This window comes from Scyliorhinus torazame, chromosome 1 (assembly GCF_047496885.1).
Source record: "Scyliorhinus torazame isolate Kashiwa2021f chromosome 1, sScyTor2.1, whole genome shotgun sequence".
Lineage (NCBI taxonomy): Eukaryota > Metazoa > Chordata > Chondrichthyes > Carcharhiniformes > Scyliorhinidae > Scyliorhinus > Scyliorhinus torazame.
This window is the reverse complement of record NC_092707.1, coordinates 150,151,310-150,172,303: the sequence shown is the minus strand read 5'-3', so window position 1 is coordinate 150,172,303 and position 20,994 is coordinate 150,151,310. Positions and strand designations below refer to the sequence as shown.

General features: G+C 47.0%; 1 protein-coding gene across 2 annotated transcripts in view; it reads left to right on the top strand.

The window, feature by feature from the left end:
• The window catches only part of ubxn11 (UBX domain protein 11), a 175,293-nt gene that overhangs the window by 71,276 nt on the left and 83,023 nt on the right, over positions 1-20,994 (top strand). For both annotated transcript variants that reach the window (XM_072501011.1, XM_072501012.1), the window contains one exon: positions 17,497-17,714. In XM_072501011.1, coding sequence (XP_072357112.1) covers positions 17,497-17,714 — 218 coding nt within the window. The remainder of the gene's footprint in view (positions 1-17,496; positions 17,715-20,994) is intronic.

Sequence of the window (20,994 nt, the reverse complement as noted above, 5' to 3'; positions counted from 1 at the left end):
GATTATCATTGAATTTACAGTGCGGAAGGAGGCCATTCGGATACATAATGACAGACCAACAGACCAATTAGCACACATAACACGACAGCCAATCACAGACAAGAGCAGACACAGTATAAGACAAGAAACACGACACTTCCTGGCCAGTCCATCTAGAGACAGCACAGGGCCAGGACCTCATTAGCAAGACACTCACACAGTCACAACATGCTGAGTACCAAGTCAGATGGGTAAATAGTTGGAATAAAACTGCGTTGTACCAATCGCAACCGTGTTGGTTCATCTGTACCTCAGAGCATACAACACCTCAATCTGGACTGTCACTTGGATAGGTGCCGAAATGCAGTCAGGGCGGTGAGTCCCTAGCCGACTGGTCATCGATGAAATGTGTCCACCCTCTTGGACGATCATCGTGGTGGTGGTGGCGGCGGATGGATGTATTTCCTCTCTGCTGTTTGCCCCGTCGGCTTCTTCCCGTACCAGTATGTTTGGCCCGTGCATCAGAGGTCTCTGGTGTGCGGGAAGCTTGGTGTCTCTCATCAGAAAGGGGTTGCCTTGGGTCCTGGTCTCCCGGAGTGCGCCTCAATGGCAGGAGACCAGAACTACAGTGTGGGAAAGGGGCACTCCGGACCAGCGGGCATCCTATGTTTAGGATAGCCATTCCTCAGACCACTCCTGGACACCATTTACTGCACCCTCCTGGGACAATAATATTTTGGTCACTATCTTGAGTTCTTGAGTTACCCCATCTTGGATTCCACAAACCAAACGGTCTCTGAGTGCCTCAGATAATGTCAGGCCGTACTCACAGAACTCAGCGAGTTTTCGCAAACGGCCCAGAAATTCAGTTATAGGTTCACCCAGGTGTTGGGAAGCGTGTGGAAATGAAAACGGCGAACGATTAGCGGTGGTTTCAGGTCAAAATGGTTGCCGAGCAGTGTAATTAACTCCACAAACTGGCGTGTGTCAGGTGAACAAAGAACAATACAGCACAGGAATAGGCCCTTCGGCCCTCCAAGTCTGTGCCGACCATGGCACCTGACTAAACTAAAACCGTATGCACTTACGGAGTCCGTATGCTTCCATTCCCACCCTATTCATATATTTGTCCAGACGCCCCTTCAATGCCGCTATTGTACTGCTCCCACCATCTCCCCAGACAGCGCGCTCCATATATTTACCACCACCTGTGTTAAAAAAAAACTTGCCTCGCGCATCTGTTCTAAACTTTTCCCCACGCACTTTAAACCTATTTCCCCTAGTACTTGACTCTCCTACCCTGGGGAAAAGCCTCTGACTATCCGCTCTGTCAATGCCACTCATAATCTTGTATACCTCTATCAGGTCGTCTCTCAACCTCTGTCATTCCAGTGAGAACAGACCAAGTTTATCTAACCTCTCTTCATAGCTAATGCCCTCCATACCAGGCAACATCCTGGTAAACCGCTTCTGTACCCTCTCCAAAGCATCCACATCCTTCTGGTAGTGTGGCGACCAAAATTGTACACAATATTCCAAATGAGGCTTAACTAAGGTCCTGTACAGCTGCAACATGACTTGCCAATTTTTATATTCAGTGCCCTGACCAATGAAGGCCAGCATGCCGTATGCTTTCTTGAACACCTTATCCACATGCGTTGCCACTTTCAGTGATCGGTGGACATGCACGCCCAGATCTCTCTGCCTGTCAGTACTCACAAGAGTTCCACCATTTATTGTGTAATTCCTACATGCATTGGACCTTCCAAAGTGCATTACCTCACACTTGTCCGGATTAAACTCCATCTGCCATTTCTCCGCCCAAGACTCCAATCAGTTTATATCCTGCTGTATCCTCTGACAATCCTCTTCACTATCCTCAACTCCACCAATTTTTGTGTCGGCTGCGAACTTACTAATCAGACCAGCTACATTTTCTTCTATATCATTTATATACACCACGAACAACAAAAGCCCCAGAACTGATCCCTGTGGAATGTCGCTAGTCACAACCTTCCATGCAGAAAAGTACCCTTCTACTGCTACCCTCTGTCTTCTGTGCCCACGCCAGTTCTGTATCCAACTTGCCAGCTCATCTTTGATCCCATGTACCAGTCTACCATGAGGTACCTTGTCAAAGGCTTTACTGAAGTCCATGTATACAACATCTACTGTCTTTCCCTCATCTATCATCTTTGTCACTTCCTCAAAAATCATGATCAAATTAGTGAGGCACGGCCTCCCCTTCACAAAACCATGCTGTCCATCACTAATAAGTCCATTTGTTTCCAAATGTGAGTACATCCTATCTCCAAGAACCTTTTCCAATAATTTCCCTATCACCTACGTAAGGCTCACCAGCCTATACTTTCCTGGATTATCCCTGCTGTCCTTCTTAAACAACGGAACAACATTTGCTACTCTCCAGTCCTCTGGAACATCACCTGTAGCCAATGAGAATACAAAGCTTACTGTCAAGGCCCCAGCAGTTTCCTCCCTTGCCTCCCTCGGTATTCTGGGGTAGATCCCAGCAGGCCCTGGGGACTTATCTACTTTAATGCTTTTTAAGATGCCCAACACCTCCTCTTTATTAATATCAACATGACTCAGAATATCTAGACACACTACCCTATACTCCTCATCCACCAAGTCCTTCTCTTTGGTGAATACTGAGACAAAGTATTCATTTACTTTCTCACCCATTTCCTCTGATTCCATACATATATTCCCTCCAATATCCTTGAATGGACCAACCCTTTCTCTGGCTACCCTCTTGCTCTTTACATATGTATAAAACACCTTAGGATTTTCCTTAATCCTGTTTGCCAATGACATTTCATGACCCCTTTTAGCCTTCCTAACTCCGACCTTAAGTTCCTTCCTACTTGCTTTATATTTTCCAACGGATTCATCTGTCCTAAGCCTTTTAGACCTTATGAATGTTTCCTTTTTCTTTTTGTCAATGTTCATAATATCCCTCTTTATCCAGGGTTCCCTGTACTTGTCACCCTTATCTTTCATCACCACAGGAACATGCCAGTCCTGAATTCTAATCAACCGACATTTGAAAGCCTCCCACATGCGGATGTTGATTTTCCCTTAAACAGCCTCGCCCAGTCAACACTATCCAGATCCTGCCTAATGCTGTTGAAATTAGCCTTCCCCCAGTCTAACACCTTCACCTGAGGACCACTCTTGTCCTTTTCCATCAGCAGCTTAAAACTTACAGAATTATGAACACTGTTCCCGAAATGATCTCCTACTGAAACTTTGATCACCCTCATTCCCCAGCACCAGGTCTAATATGGACTTTCCCTAGTTGGGCCATTTACATATTGTTTCAGGAAATTCTCCTCGACGCTCCTTACAAATTCTACTCCATCCATGTCTCTAGCAGTAAGTGTGTCCCAGTCAATGTAGAGAAAGTTAAAATCACCTACCACAACAACCCTATTGTTTAAGCATCTTTCCAAGATCTGTCTGCATATCTGCTCCTCTATCTCCCGCTGGCTGTTAGGAGGTCTGTAGTAAACCCCCAACATTGTGTCAGCACCCGTCCTATTCCTGAGCTCTACCCTTATTGCCTTGCTGCTTGAAGCCTCCAAGGTGTTTTCCCTCAGCACAGCTGTGATATTCTCCTAAACCAATAATGCAACTCTCCCCCCCCCCCCCCCCCCCCCACCCCCTCCCCCTTGGGCTCCCTCATCGGCAGCACGGTAGCACAATGGGTAGCACTGTTGCTTCACAGCTCCAGGGTCCAGGATCGATTCCCGGCTTGGGTCACTGTCTATGTGGAGTCTGCACGTTTTCCCTGTGTCTGCGTGGGTTTCCTCCGGGTGCTCCGGTTTCCTCCCACAAGTCCTGAAAGACGTGCTGTCGGGTGAATTGGATATTCTGAATTCTCCCTCTGTGTACCAGAACAGGTGCCGGAATGTGGTGACTAGGGGCTTTTCACAGTAACTTCATTACAGTGTAAATGTAAGCCTACTTGTGACAATAAAGATTTTTTTATCATTTGCATCAGCCTCTATCCTGCCTGAAGCATGTAAATCCTGGAATGTTGAGTTGCCAATCCTGTCACTCTTTCAACCAAGTTTCTGTAATAGCAACAACAACATAATTCCATGTACTAATCCAAGCTCTAAATTCATCTGTCTTATGTGAAATACTCCTCACATTGAAACTAATGCACTTCAGCCCCGTTGACCAATCACTCCCTGCTTGCTCTTCCTCTTAAACTTACTGGCCTTAGTCTGTAGCTATCCCTCAGTTATTTCTCCCGCTGACCTACTGCTCTTGTTCCCACCCCCTGCCATACTAGGCAGTTCAATCTGTTTCTCTGCCTTCCACTTTTCTCCTTACTAGCTTTTGTTTCTGTCCCCTCTTTACTACCTCTGACTTCCTGCATTGGTTCACATCCCCCACCACATTAGTTGAAACCCTCCCCAACAGCGGTAGCAAACACTCCCCCTAGGACATTGGTTCCAGTCCTGCCCAGGTATAGAGCGTCCGATTTGTAATGGTCCCACCTCTCCCAGAACTGGTTCCAATGTCCCAAAGATCTGAATCCCTCCCTCCTGCACCATCTCTCAAGCCACGCATTCATCCTGTCTATCCTGTCATTCCTACTCTGAATAGCACATGACATTGGTAGCGATCCCGAGATTACTACCTTTGAGGTCCGACCTTTTAGTTATCTTCTAACTCCCTAAATTCAGCATGTAGGACCTCATCCCATTTTTTATCTATATCGTTGGTGCCTATGTGCAACACGACAGCTGGCTACTGATGCCTTCCCCTGGTGAGCCATCTCCCTCAACAGTATCCAAAACGGTATACCTGTTTTGGAGGGAGATGACTGCAGGGGATCCCTGCACTGCCTTCCTGCTCTTCATTTGTCTGTTGGTCACCCATTTCCTATCTTCCTCAGCACTCTAGATCTGCAGTATGACCAACTCTCAAAACGTGCTATCCACGACTCCCTCAGCATTGCGGATGCTCCAAAATGAGTCCATCCGCAGCTCCAGGGCCGGCAAGCGGTCTGACAGGAGCTGCAGCTGGACACACCTCTTGCACGTGAAGGAGCCAGGAACAGTGGACACGTCAATGAACTCCCACATCGTACACGAGGAGCATGACATGGGCCTGGGATCTCCTGCCATGTCTAAACCCTGCCGTTAACTTACAACACCAACTACAATGTCAAGAGAAAAATGAAAGAAAAACTACTTTCCAGTTACCAGCCAATCACTTACCTGCTGGTCGAGGAGACGGAGCTTAGCTTGCTACCCTCTAGTAAGTGTGAGAAAGAAAAACACAAAACAAAACTCTTGCCTTACAAAATGTAGCTCAGAATCTACTCCGGTTGAGTAGCTCAGAATCTACTCTGATGAGCCTAGGAATGAAAGGATTAAAGACACGAGTCACCTGATTATTATAGAGAACCACTTACCTTCTCAGACTGCACTCCAGATTTCTCCTATTCAGCTCTGCTCCCGATATGAAGGGCTTACCTACTAGTCACCAATCAGCTCTCTCCCTTGTAGTCACCTGCAGCAGGGCAAGGCCACTCACTGGAAGTTTGAGTGTTACAAATCAAGGGTTAAAGGCACCTCCTCCCCACCCAACCTCAAATTCCCACCGAGCTTCACATTCCCAGCTCCCAAACTCACTCTTCGTTGTGTATCGTTCTGGCTGTGAGTCAGGAAAAGTTAAACTTTTGATGATGCTTAAAGTCTCCGCATTGCAAACCACAAGGAAGGTAATTGTCTGTCTGTTGTCCCCGACAATGTTATTCACATGAAAAAAGTAACACATTTGCTCAACGTACTGGGTCCAATCCCCAGTCTCTGCATCCAATGCCTCTAGAGTACCAGTGAGTGGCATGTCCGCTGCCTCAATGGAGGCCTCCTGAGGCCTAATTGAGGTGGGCCTGGTCTAGAGAAAATGGCGCCTTCTGCAGCTCCACTTTATCCTTGTCGCCAATGTAAAGTCTCAGGCAAGTGGCCACTCGGAAGCAATGACTAGAAAAGTTTTGATTTATCTCCATACTATTTACAAATCCTACTCTCTGAAGGGCCTCCAATGCAGCAGAGAACTGAAAAATCGGGATCGACACTGGGTGCTGATCCCATCGCGATGTTCCTGCACCAGCCCCCCCGCGATGCTCCTGCACCCCCCCCCCCAACACACACATACACACACACACAAGTGTTGGCGAAACTGCCTCCAAATTCTCAATAAAGCTATTATTACCGGACTCCCTGAGTGTTTCTCCGGGGCCATCGGGAGCGGCGCTGTTGCTAGTGCTTTCATTCCCGACCCCCTGCACAAACTCTCCTCCATTCTGACCCACTGGGAATCAAGCCCTATGACCCAGCTCCGCACCTTCTCCACATTCGTCGCCCAGTAGTAATATATCAGGTTCGGAAGACCCAAACCCCCAGCCTGCCTTCCCTTCTGTCGCAGCACCTTTCTAACTCTGGCCACCTTCCCTCCCCATATGAACAAAGTAATCATTCCCTCAATCTCTCTGAAATAAGCCTTTGGCAGGAAAATCGTCAGGCATTGGAAAAATAAACAGAAATCGCGGCAACACGTTCATTTTAACCGTCTGTACCTGACCCGCCAGTGACAGAGGAGACCATCCCACCTTGCCAGATCAGCTTTCACTCTCCCCACCAAACTAGAAATGTTCCTCCCGGGCAACCTGCACCCCCAGGTACCTAAAGTGAGTCCCTGCCCTACGGAATGGCAGCACCCGCCCCCCCTCCCCACACACACGCACACACACACACACACTAGAGGCAGGATCGGGGTTCAAACCCAGCGGGAGAATGGAGAATGTTTTATTAAATTTAAAGTAACATTCTTTTTTTCCAAATATGGGGCAATTTAGGGTGGCCAATTCACCTACCCTGCACATCGTTTTGGGTTGTGGGGAGAATGTGCAAACTCCACACGGACAGTGACCCCGGGCTGAGATCGAATACAGGTGCTCAGTGATATGAGGCAGCAGTGCTAACCACTGCACCACCATGCTGCCCCGCCTGAGATGACTTTAGCAGGTGTCCCCTAGGGACCCTGGAACTTGAGGGTCCAGGGGTACTTTTGGGCAGCATTGGTGTTGCTGTGCCACCCACCTCTATGCGGGGCTGGAGATGTGTCGTTCACAGGGAGTGGGGTGACAGATTGGTTGGACACCCCCGGGGTCCCCTGGGTGGAGGGCACCGGGCTGAGCTCCAACCGATCCTCTTCCCTTCGGGTGCCTGCAGGCCCGACACCTGCTAAAGTCATCTCAGGCAGGGCAACACGGTGGTTAGCACTGCTGCCTCATAGCACCGAGGACCCGTGTTGAATCCCCGCCCGGGTCACTGTCCATGTGGAGTTTGCACATTCTCCCCGTGTCCGCGTGGTTCTCACCCCCACAACCCAAAACGATGTGCAGGGTAGGTGAATTGGCCACGCTAAACCAAGGTCTCCACTACAGATGCCAACCTCGCACTGTTGGCCTCATTGTATTACATTGACGGCACCGTCAGAAGGCAATTCAACTCCTCCAGTCGGGCTTGCAGCCCAGGGAGGGATGCTTTTGCAGTTTCATCATCTCGGGCCGACCAGACTCAGGGGCACGTTATCAGCCCGGGGCTCAGCAGTGTCCTGGCCTCTGGCATGCCTGCTGTGGATCATCAACTGTGAGGTGCTCACCATTGAGTGACCCAGAAACCTGCCTACTAGTTAATCTCACCAAGGTGTGGGTATCTGTGCTGGTAGAGGGTGACCGATGTGAAGCCTCTTTAATGTTGATGTCCAAAATTTGCCCCTCTGAGCTGCTCGGGTCAGTGGTATTCAGGCTGTACGAGGATGCAAGGGAAAGGAGATAGCATTAGTACATCATAGGGGATAAATGATGCGAGATGTTTACTTACGTGAAGTTTGAGAAATGACTGTTTGACCTCAGGGTTCTAACTTTTGCTCACTGTCCCCACTTCTCAATCAGCAGAGGAGCAATTCTGCTCCTCCCCACTCCATCCCGGCCAGCACAAGGGCTCTTTCCTCGTGGGGTGTGAGGGTGTGGAAACTCCCGCATGTCTCCAGGTAGCTGTGCCCTCAGACGCTGGTTGTGCTCGATTTGGTCCTTTGGGGATACATGAGGAGAGTGTAGGCGAGAGTCCTGTTAGTTCAGATGGTTGAGGAATGGCTTGCTTGGGACTGGAGAGGGGACAGGGATATGAGGAGTAGAGTTGAGGCGGGGGGGGGGGGGGGGGGGGGGCACCAAGGTGGTTGGGGGATGGGGGTTGCTGGTGGAAAATGGCCTTGTGATAGGTGGGCAACACGTGAGGATTGTGTGAGAGATCGCCTTGGAGGTGCAATGGGTGGGTGAGGGTTGCACTGAGAGACTGCAGATGGCAGACCTACCCTAGCCATGCGAAGGTCATTCATTTTTACAGCCCTGCCCACTTCTGCAGGGAACTGGCACTTAGTAAAGTCAAAATGCCCTCCCACTCAGGGGGTGGTCACCTTGCTGGTGGGCCGCTTTCTAGAATGCGGGTACAGGACGCCCTGCCTCTGCTATACGGCATCCAGGAGTCTGGGCAGGGCTCCCTCTGAGAAACATGGTGCTGGCTTCTTGGAAGACACCCGCTCAAATGCAACTGAATAAAGTGTTGGGAAGTGCTGGAAAGGCGTTTATATCCAGTTCCCCAGTGATTTCAGTGATTCAGTTTCCCCAGGGTGAGTGAATCAGCAGGAGACCAAGAGCACAGCGTGATTCAGGTGGGGGGAAAAAAGAGGCTCAAAATTCCATGAGAAATCCGGCTAACAAATTCGCACTGTTTTTCTTACCGGAACTGACACGTTGCCGATTTTTGGAAAGGTTCGGCCCATCCCGTCTGCATTGACAAAACTACACTAAATCTGCACTGTTCCCACTTTCCAGCACTTTCCCCCTAGCCTTGAATATTATGACATTTTAAATGGTCATCCACAAGCAGTGAATTCCAGACTCCCACCACCCTCTGGGTGAAAATGTTTTTCCTCAAATCCCCTCTAAACCTCCTGTCCTTCACCTTAAAATTATGCCCCCTTAGGACAGCACGGTGGCACAGTGGTTAGCACTGCTGCCTCATGGCGCCGAGGTCCCAGCTTCGATTCTGGCTCTGGGTCACTGTCCGTGTGGAGTTTGCACATTCTCCGTGTTTACGTGGGTTTTGTCCCCACAACCCAAAGATGTGCAGGCTAGGTGGATTGGCCACGCTTAATTGCCCCTTAATTGGAAAAAATGAATTGGGTACTCTAAATTTTTTTTTCAATTATGCCCCCTCATTATTGATCCTTCAACTGAGGGGAACAGCTGTTTTCTATCCATCCTGTCCCTATTCCTCATAATCTTTATTTAAAATATTTTTATTCTCCTTTTTCACATATTCTCCCAAATTTATACCCACGAACAATAAACAATAATCAGTAACAAATATGTCCACCGGAAGCCCCCGTCAATCCCCATATCAGTAACAATGATCCCATCCTCCCACCAAACCCCAAACATTAGCCCGCATGTCCACATAAACAAATGACAAAAAGGAATCAGGAATCACCCATAGTCACCATTAACACATACAGTCCCCCCCGCAACCTTCCCAGCAGCCCCCCCCCCAACTAATGTTCGATGTTATCCAGTTCTTGAAAGTGCATAATGAATAATGCCCATGAGATGTAGAACCCCACTTTCGTTCCCCTCAGTTCAAACTTAACCTTCTCAAGAGTCAAGAATTCCAACAAGTCCACCCGCCACGCCAGGGCACTGGGTGGAGAGGCTGCTCTCCATCCCATCAGGATCCGCCTTCGGGTGATCAATGAGGTGAAGGCTACAACATCTGCCTCCGCACCCGTTTCCAACCCTGGCTGGTCCGACACCCCGAATATGGCCGCCCGGGGGCCCGGGTCCAGTTTCACGTGCACCACTTTAGAAATTACCCTAAAAACCTCCTTCCAGTAATCCTCCAGCTTTGGACATGACCAAAACATATGAACGTGATTAGCGCCCGCCCCCCGCAACGTTCACACACATCTTCTACTTCTTCAACGAATCGGCTCATCCTCGACCTCGTGAGGTGTGCTCTGTATACCACCTTGTATCAGCCCCAACCTCGCGCACGCGGTGGAGGCGTTCACTCTCCGGAGCACCTAACACCAGAACCCCTCCTCCGTATCCTCTCCCAATTCTTCCTCCCACTTTTCTTTGATCCCTTCCAGTGGTGCCTTCTCCTCCTCCAAAATAGCTCCGTAAACCGCCGACACTACCCCATTCTCCAGTCACCCTGTCGTTAGCACCTCCTCCAGCAATGTGGAGGCCGGCTCCACCGGGAAGCTCTGTATCTCCTTTCTGGAAAAATTTTGAACCTGCATGTATCTAAACATTTCCCCCTGCTCCAGCCCATACTTCGCTTCCAGCTCCTTCAGCCCTGCAAACCGACCCCCAAGAAACAAATCTTTTAGTGTCTTAATCCCCTTCTCCTCCCATTTCCGCAAATTTCCATCCCACTTCCCTGGCTCAAATCTGTGGTTCCCCTGGATCGGCATTTCCCTTGACCCTGCCCCCAACCCGAAGTGTCGGCGAAACTGACTCCAAATTCTCAATGAAGCTATTATTACCGGACTCCCTGAGTGTTTCTCCGGGGCCATCGGGAGCGGCGCTGTTGCTAGTGCTTTCAATCCTGACCCCCTGCACAAACTCTCCTCCATTCTGACCCACTGCAAATCAAGCCCTATGACCCAGCTCCACACCTTCTCCACATTCGTCACCCAGTAGTAATACATCAGGTTCAGAAGACCCAAACCCCCAGCCTGCCTTCCCCCCTGTAGCAGCACCTTTCTAACTCTGGCCACCTTCCCTCCCCATATGAACAAAGTAATCATTCCCTCAATCTCTCTGAAATAAGCCTTTGGCAGGAAAATCGGCAGGCATTGGAAAATAAACAGAAATCGCAGCAAAACGTTCATTTTAACCGTCTGTACCTGACCCGCCAGTGACAGAGGAGACCATCCCACCTTGCCAGATCAGCTTTCACCCTCCCCACCAAACTAGAAATGTTCCTCCCGGGCAACCTGCACCCCCAGGTACCTAAAGTGAGTCCCTGCCCTACGGAATGGCAGCCTCCCCACCCCTGCCCCCACCCCTGGCCGAGACACCACAAAATACTCACTCTTGTCTCGATTTAGTTTGTACCCTGAGAAAGACCCAAACACTGAAAGCAGCTCCAATATTCCGCCTATCGACACACTCGGTTCCGACACGTATAACAGCAAGTCATCGGCATATAAGGACACCCTATGCTCTATCCCCCCCCCCCCCCCCCCCGCACTATTCCTTTCCATAGCCCCGAACTTCTTAATGCGATGACCAATGGCTCAATCGCGAGCGCAAACAGCAGGGGGGGACATAGGACATCCCTGCCTAGTCCCACGGTGGAGAAAAAAGTATCTCAAGCTGATGTTGTTTGTGTGGACACTCGCCCTCGGCTCCTTATAAAGTAACTTTACCCAGTTCACAAATCTTGGTCCAATCCCAAACCGCTCCAGAACTGCATCCCTCATAATCTTAGACAGATTGAACACGGCTGCTGCTGTGCATTGGTGGCAAACAATCAGCTTCTGTGGGCCTTTTTCTGACTTCCAATAACCTGCCCTATCATTAATGACTCCTGTATTAGCTCTTCCCGTAACAGCCTCCCCGAACAGGCACCGGAATGTGGCGACTGGGGGCTTTTCACAGTAACTTCATTTGAAGCCTACTTGTGACAATAGGCGATTTCCATTTCATATGACCCTATATGACCTGTGGGCGGCACGGTGGCACAGTGGTTAGCACTGTTGCTTCACAGCTCCAGGCCCAGGTTCGATTCCCGTCTTGGGTCACTGTCTGTGTGGAGTCTGCACGTTCTCCCTGTGTCTCCGTGGGTTTCCTCCGGGTTCCTCCCATAAGTCCCGAAAGATGAGCTGTTACATGATTTGGACATTCTGAATTCTCCCTCTGTGTACCTGAACACCGGAATGTGGCGACTGGGGGCTTTTCACAGTAACTTCATTGCAGTGTTAATGTAAGCCTACTTGTGACAATAAAGATTATTATTATTTATACACCTCAATCAGGCCTCCCCTCAGCCTTCTCTGCTCTAAAGAAAACAACCCAAGCCTACCCAGCCTCTTCCACTCCTTTGACCATCACTGCTGTATTATCTGTGTTTCAGTGGCAATTACATTTAATTTAGATTGTTGTGGTTTACTTACTTTTGTCTTGCAAAGTAGAAACTCTTCATTCCATCAAAAAAAAAGACAAAATAAAGAGAGGCATTCTCTACAATTCAGACTTACTCTGTCTTCCTTTGGGCCTCCTATTCATTTCTCCTTTGTATCCAATTGCTTCTTCTGGGAAGTGAGCGATTTTAGAAACCACCATTTCAGAAAATGGCAGGGATTTTTAAAAATCTAGTGCAGCCAAGTGTGATTGCTGCCCAACCTCCTGTATCACAGCTGGTGATGGTTTGTCTTTCTTTCCTGCAGGTGACAGTGACCGCGATCCTGTAACTAGGGACAGCAGCGTGCATCAGCCGCAGCAGACTGATGTGACCGACTTCAGTGAAAGCGGCTCACAGCCTAGATCTCCTCAATCAAGGCCGGCTTCGCCATACAGTGAAGCCCTGCCTCGAGAATCCCAGAGTGACCTGGAGAAGGATATAATCGCACTCCAGGATGTTCAGAGTTCTATCCTGGCCTCCGATTATCCCAACCTGGAGGAGCCAGTTATCAAAGGCATTCAAAAGCTGGAGCATAATATGAACAGTGTGATTCAGGAGGTCTCAAGTACCCTGACTGCCCTGAATTATACCCTCGGGCAGATTCTAAGGTCTCCTGCAGTTTCCAACAGAACAGACAAGAATCAAAGCAACAAAATGCAAGATGAAACACCTCTAGAGCAGCTTTAGGGACATACGCATGACCGTAACTGGTCATAAAGTCTCAGAGAAACATAATTTGGCATTCAAAAATCTTTTTTTTCCCTGTTTATTTTTTTCTTCTATTCAATGAGTTGTGCTTGCTCTCAGGATCTGGGCATTTTACCCCTAAACCTCACCTTTTGTTATTGGGAGTACGGCCTCCAAAAAAATAAATCCAGGTTTAACTTCAGTGTTTTATCTGGGTCTCTATATGCGTCTATTGCAATTCCCTGGACAGATTCAAATATCACACCTGGTAGTGTGGGGAGGGAAGTGGGGGGGGGGGGGGGGGGGGGGGGGGGGGCTGTCTTTAGTGTAGAAGTCTGAGGCATACAGAGTTTGAGGGCAGGGATTGATCGAAGTGGTGCTCATGTTGGACAGCCAGAACGGTATATTGTTCCATTTGTTACATCTTGATGAGCACAACATAACCACCTCAGCCCTCAGTAGTTAGTAATTGCCAACCTTTCTTTTGCACCAGGTATCTCCTCAGCCAGTCCAGTGAAGTAGTGGTTGGTCAAATAAACGTGTTAGAGATGCCTAAAATGAGATTGGGAGTCATAATTGAGTACAAGGGTACAAAGGAGCAAATGGACTTTCCTCATCTTTCATGTTCTGAACCATAGTTTTGCCTCCTGAACCAACAAGCCATGTAGATTAAGTAACGTGTGCATGGCATAAACCAGACCTAAATCAATGGGTAACGTATGTACATTGCATGAGCCATGCCTAAACACAAAGCAGCCACAATCGAAGCCAGAAAAGTGGCTAACACATCGGTGCTAGCTGAGCACAGAAATTACTGTCTGTATAATGGGCCGAGAATGTATTTGATATTCCAGACTGGAAGCCTGTTGACCGTGAGCTAATGTCAGCAGGGAGAGGGGTGCTCATCTTCCACTTTGAAGTGGTGTATATTCCATATCTCAGACATGGGGGTTGTCGCAGAGCAGATCTATTTTGTTTCTAGCTACTTCTACCTACAAATGGATTCTGCACCATGAAGATCATCTGACAAGGGAGTGAATTCAGACTTGCTGTAATCTCCAATTCCTGCTGGAGGTAACTGTGAGGGTCTCCAGGAGTTAACAGTGCAGGGACTCCAGGAGTGAACTGTGTGGCGGCCCCTATGTCTTGGGATGGGTATATTCTTCCAACTGCCTTGCTCCTGGACTCTCCTCCTCTTTGGGATGCCCATTCCTAGTATTTGGGTATTCCCTTAAATGCCTGGAACGTAATTGTTGCGTTTGACCAATCTTGTGGAGAAAAGTTAGTTTTATGGAAACAAGGATGGAGGTTATGCTATGTTATCCTTAATGACAAAAGAATTGGTGGGGAACGCTGGAGATAGATACGGAATTTTTGTTGCACAGCATCTTGTTGTGATCTGAAATGTACTTCCCGAGTCAGAAGGTTTTGCGGGTTCAAGCCCCATTCCAGGACATGAGCACCTAATCCAGGCTGACACCCTCGGTGCAGTTTTAGGCCAGTGCTGTACGGTCTGGGGCTCTATCGTTTGGGTAAAACATTAAGGTTCCATTTGCCCTCTTATATTAGATGTCCCCCTTTCCCTTCCTAACAGCACTGTGGGTGTACCTACACCACACAGACTGCAGTGGTTCAAGAAGGCAGCTCATCGGCCCCTTTTTCTCAAGGGCAATTAGGGATGGGCAATGAATGCTGGCCTAGTCAGCGATGCCCACATCCCATGAACAAATATTTTAAAAGATGTATTTACCATGGCACCAGAAGGAGGGCAGGAGAGCTCTGCCCAATATCAAAGAACAAAGAAAAGTACAGCAAAGGAACAGGCCCTTCGGCCCTCCAAGCATGTGCCGACCATGCTGCCCGTCTAAACTAAAATCTTCTACACTTCCTGGGTCCGTATCCCTCTGTTCCCATTCTATTCATGTATTTGTCAAGATGTCCCTTAAATGTCACTATCGTCCCTGCTTCCACCACCTCCTCCGGCAGCGAGATCCAGGCACCCACTAGCCTCTGTATAAAAAACATGCCTCGTACATCTCCTCTAAACCTTGCCCCTCGCACCTTAAACCTATGCCCCCTAGTAATTGACCCCTCTACCCTGGGAAAAAGTCCTGGCTCATACTCACTTTTAAGCAACAGCATCAGAAGTGCATTTCCTGCAGTTATGACGTGTGTAGTGGGGAAGTCAGCACATCTGTTCTGTTCTGAGGCAGGACAGCACAGGTTCAGAGGGATAGTTCCAGAGTCAGTGCAATGTAAGTTTGGTGCTCTTTACTTCACTGCCACATCTCACCCAGTGTCTAAAAGTTCTCTTGAAGAAGATTTTTAAGCTAGAAAACCTAGGAACAATGCAAACATTATTGTGACAATTTCCTCTCTTCAACATTTCTACCAAAATCAAAAAAATGTGCCCTCATCAAATATCAACAGCGGGTCAGCCCTATTCTTGGGCCTCCTCTCCCCCATTTCCATCCTGTTGCAATCAGAAAACTAAAAAAATTTAAGTGTAGAAATGTATAACTTCTATCAGCTCTTAGGTGCGCTTGCCACAGAAACTCCGCACACCTTGAAGTATTCTCAAATCTGTTCTTTCATCTCTTGTACTTCCCAATGAAGACAAAACAGCAACAAATCTATTCTTTATTTCAACTCTGGTTTTAGCCACAATTGGAAATGTTGAGCTAAGTGTTTAAAGAAAAAATAGAGTCATCGGCCACAACCTAAAGAAGGTGGCTTGGCTTGGAGGAAGAATTTCTAATAAGTTCATAAACTCTTTTCACAATGGTGTCTGACCTCAAGTTGTCTAAACCAATAGGTTTCTGGGTGTTTTCTTGAGTTGGTGAACACTTAGCATTAAGGAAGATCTCAGGATGGCCACCTCTTTCTTCTCTCCATTCCTCCCTCTTCCCCTTAGCTTACTCTCCCAAACACTCCCTTGTTCTCCATTTTTCCAACTCACTCCTCAAGCATTTTCTTCAGTCTCTGCTACAAACTCCCATCCAATGACTTTGTCTCGCTGGATCTGTCTGAAGCTGAGCCGGATTATAATAATCTTTATTGTGTCAAGTAGGCTTACACTAACACTACAAAAAATGAACAATCTTGGTGCCATATCTGACCCCGGGATGAACTTTTGACCACATATCCATGCCATCATTAACTCTGCTTATTTCCACCTCCGTAACTGTCTAACTCTGTTCCCACGTTAGCTCATTTGCTGCTGAAACCCACATCCATGGCTTTGCTACCGTCATACTTGACTATTCCGACACATTCCTGGCTGCCTCTGAAGTTCTACCCTCTGTAAAGCTTGAGGTCATCCAAAGCTGTCTGTACTATACCCATCAAACCCTATTTGCCCATTAACCCTGTCCTCACCCTATTTGACTCCTGATTAAGCAACACTTCAGTTTTTAAATTCTCATCTTGGTTTTCAAACCCTCCATCACCCCTCCCTTCACTAATTCTGTAATATCCTCTAGCCTCACAACCTTCTGGGATCTCCATGGCTATGCCCATTCTGGAACCTTTTCAAACTTCTCTAATTCTCATCTCCTTCAAGGACACTTATCAAACGCTCCTCAAAACCTACTTACTTGATCAAACTTTTGGCTATCTGCCCTAATATCCCTTTATATAGCTCGGTGTAAAATTGGGGGTCTTTAAATTTCACTAAAGGCACTATATAAATAAAATATATTGTTGTTCCGCCACCCTACCTCTTTTCCTCCTCCTCATCACTCTCAAATACAATTGCTGAGGGGGAAACACTATGAATGTAGATGTACAATATTATCCTTTCCTGTCTCAGGCCCTCACTCTCTACAAACCATGGGTTACCCAGAATACACACTTGGTGATTTACACTGGCTTCTGTATCATTTATGAGCACATCACATTCAAGTCCCTCCATGACCCCAGCTCACCATATCTCTGCAATATCTTCTAGTCATCCATCCCTATCTTCACTCTCTGTCCCATTCACTCTAGGCTACAGTTGGTTTTCACCATTTCCCCCTTTGGGTGGTCATTTTATCAGCCACTAGACTGTCCTTGGGAACTTTCTTTGGTTCCCATCTGCAACCCCCCCCCCCCCCCCACACACACACATACATACACCGCCAACTTCATACCCTATCACCAGGTTCCAAAACTCGTCTCTTTGACCTAGCTTCCTTTCAAAATTCCCTTCCCCTCTTTTCTTCCCCTCATGGTCTGCAAAGTATTGCATGATGCTGCAGCAACTTGAGTATCACAGTGGAAGTGTATTGTATTGAATTACGGAGGATTTTGCAACATGAAAACCGGCCATTCAGCCCATCTGCTGCATGCTGATTTCTGCTCCACATGAGCCGCCTCCGCACCAGTTCAACTAACCTCATCAGCATGTCTTGTTTCTAATTTTTCACATGCTTATCTAGCTTCCTCTTAAATGCAATGTATTATTTCTATAACTATGGAACTTCCTATTTACAAGGAGTGGAGGTGTTCAAGCTCCCCTCATGCTATTCTGCAACTCTCTTTATGCTTACAGGTGATTCAGCTATGAAATCTTTTCAGATGGACTTTGATTTGGTTCTAGAAAATATAAAAGATTTGAATATTCTGGCTGGTGAAGGGGAAGCTAGGATTGAGCACATCGCAGGAGGAGCTCGGCTAAAGAGACCAGACCCTTTATCACTCACACTCTTCAAGAATGGGATTGTGATGTTTAATGGTCCGTTCAGATCATTCAATGAACTTTCAACACAGGTAAAACACATCCTGTAAACAATGTGCACCGTAACATAATATAATCTAAAGTCCCAACAGAACATACCTTACATAACATTATGTCATAGTAAGTCAGCAATGACACATGCTGTGTACACAAGCTATGTTGTAACTGGTCCATTGTGTTTACTTACGAAGATTGGAGGACAAGTTGAAACAACTATTTTAAAAAAGCACACAGGCACCTTGGCTTTATAAATAGAGGCATAAAGTACAAAAATGAGGGAAATATGATAAACCTTGATAAAACATTGGTTAGGCTCCATCCAGAGCATTGGTCCAATCCTAGGGACCACATTTTAGAAAGGTTATCAAAGCCTTGGAGAGAGAGCAGAAAAGATTCACTGAAGGCTACGAAAAATAAATGACTTCACTTACACGGTTCTGGGGGAGGTGGGACCAGTACAAACCGGACGGTCTGCACCTGGGCAGGACTGGAACCGATGTCCTATGGGAGGTATTTGCTAGAGCTGTTGAGGAGGGTTTAAACTAATGTGGCAGGGGGATGGGAACCGGTGCAGGAAGTTGGAAGGTAGTAAAGCAGGGACAGAAACAAAAGGCAGTAAGGGGGAAAGTGTAAGGCAGAGAAGCCATAGTCAAAAATCAAAAAGGGCGACAGTACAAGGTACAGTGACTGAGGGGAGCTCAGTGAATAGGACCAGTAATACTAAAAGGAATAAAACGGGAAGTAAAAACATTAATGGTAAGCGTCGCGGCAGGTTGTTACATGAAGAAATGGGTTCAACGACAAGGAAAATTAGGAGAAAAGTTAAGAGGAAATATAACTTAGGAGAGGTTACTGATCGAGGTGTTAAGATTCAAAACAGAGGTAAAAAAGCCAACATAAGTGTACTTTACCTGAATGCTCATAGTATTCGGAATAAGGTAAATGAGTTGATGGCGCAAATCATCGTGAATGACTATGATTTAGTGGCCATTACTGAAACATGGTAAAAAGATGGTCACAACTGGGAGTTAAATATCCAAGGGTATCAAACTATTCGGAAGGACAGAGTGGATGGTAAGGGAGGTGATGTAGCTCTGTTATTTAAGGATGACATCTGGGCAATAGTAAGGGATGACATTGGTGCTATGGAGGATAAGGTTGAATCCATTTCATAGATATCATAGATATCATAGAATTTACAGTGCAGAAGGAGGCCATTCAGCCCATCGAGTCTGCACCGGCTCTTGGAAAGAGCACCCTACCCAAGGTCCACACCTCCACCCTATCCCCATAACCCAGTAACCCCACCCTACACTAAGGGCAATTTTGGACACTATGGGCAATTTAGCATGGCCAATCCACTTAACCCGCACATCTTTGGACTGTGGGAGGAAACCGGAGCACCCGGAGGAAACCCACGCACACACGGGGAGGATGTGCAGACTCCGCACAGACAGTGACCCAAGCCGGAATCGAACCTGGGACCCTGGAGCTGTGAAGCATTTGTGCTATCCACAATGCTACCGTGCTGCCATTTGGGTGGAAATCAGGAATAGTAAGGTGAAAAAGTCACTGATAGGAGTAGTCTATAGGCCAACAAATAGTAACATTACGGTGGGGCAGGCAATAAACAAAGAAATAACGGATGCATGTAGAAATGGTACAGCAGTTATCATGGGGGATTTTAATCTACATGTCGATTGGTTTAACCAGGTCGGTCAAGGCAGCCTTGAGGAGGAGTTTATAGAATGTATCCGCGATAGTTTCCTAGAACAGTATGTAATGGAACCTACAAGGGAACAAGCAGTCCTAGATCTGGTCCTGTGTAATGAGACAGGATTGATTCATGATTTCATAGTTAGGGATCCTCTCGGAAGGAGCGATCACAATATGGTGGAATTTAAAATACAGATGGGTGAGAAGGTAAAATCAAACGCTAGTGTTTTGTGCTTAAACAAAGGAGATTATAATGGGATGAGAGAAAAACTAGCTAAGGTAGACTGGGAGCAAAGACTTTATGGTGAAACAGTTGAGGATCAGTGGAGAACCTTCCAAGCGATTTTTCACAGTGCTCAGCAAAGGTTTATACCAACAAAAAGGAAGGACGGTAGAAAGAGGGAAAATCGACCGTGGATATCTAAGGAAATAAGGGAGAGTATCAAATTGAAGGAAAAAGCATACAAAGTGGTAAAGATTAGTGGGAGATTAGAGGACTGGGAAATCTTTAGGGGGCAACAGAAAGTTGCTAAAAAAGCTACAAAGAAGAATAAGATAGATTATGAGAGTAAACTTGCTCAGAAGATAAAAACAGATAGTAAAAGTTTCTACAAATGTATAAAACAAAAAAGAGTGGCTAAGGTAAATATTGGTCCTTTAGACGATGAGAAGGGAGATTTAATAATGGGAGATGAGGAAATGGCTGAGGAACTGAACAGGGTTTTTGGGTCGGTCTTCACAGTGGAAGACACAAATAACATGCCAGTGACTGATAGAAATGAGGCTATGACAGGTGAGGACCTTGAGAGGATTGTTATCACTAAGGAGGTAGTGATGGGCAAGCTAATGGGGCTAAAGGTAGACAAGTCTCCTGGCCCTAATGGAATGCATCCCAGAGTGCTAAAAGAGATGGCTAGGGAAATTACAAATGCACTAGTGATAATTTACCAAAATTCACTCGACTCTGGGGTGGTCCCGGCGGATTGGAAATTAGCAAACGTGACACCACTGTTTAAAAAAGGAGGTAGGCAGAAAGTGGGTAATTATAGGCCAGTGAGCTTAACTTCGGTAGTAGGGAAGATGCTGGAATCTATCATCAAGGAAGAAATAACAAGGCATCTGGATGGAAATTGTCCCATTGGGCAGACGCAGCATGGGTTCATAAAGGGCAGGTCGTGCCTAACTAATTTAGTGGAATTTTTTGAGGACATTACCAGTGCGGTAGATAACAGCGAGCCAATGGATGTGGTATATCTGGATTTCCAGAAAGGCTTTGATAAGGTGCCACACAAAAGGTTGCTGCATAAGATAAAGATGCATGGCATTCAGGGATAGGGGATTGTAGTATATATAAATGATTTGGAGGAAAATGTAACTGGTCTGATTAGTAAGTTTGCAGACGACACAAAGGTTGGTGGAATTGCAGATAGCGATAAGGACTGTCAGAGGATACAGCAGGATTTAGATTGTTTGGAGACTTGGGCGGAGAGATGGCAGATGGAGTTTAATCCGGACAAATGTGAGGTAATGCATTTGGGAAGGTCTAATGCAGGTAGGGAATATACAGTGAATGGTAGAACCCTCAAGAGAACCAGT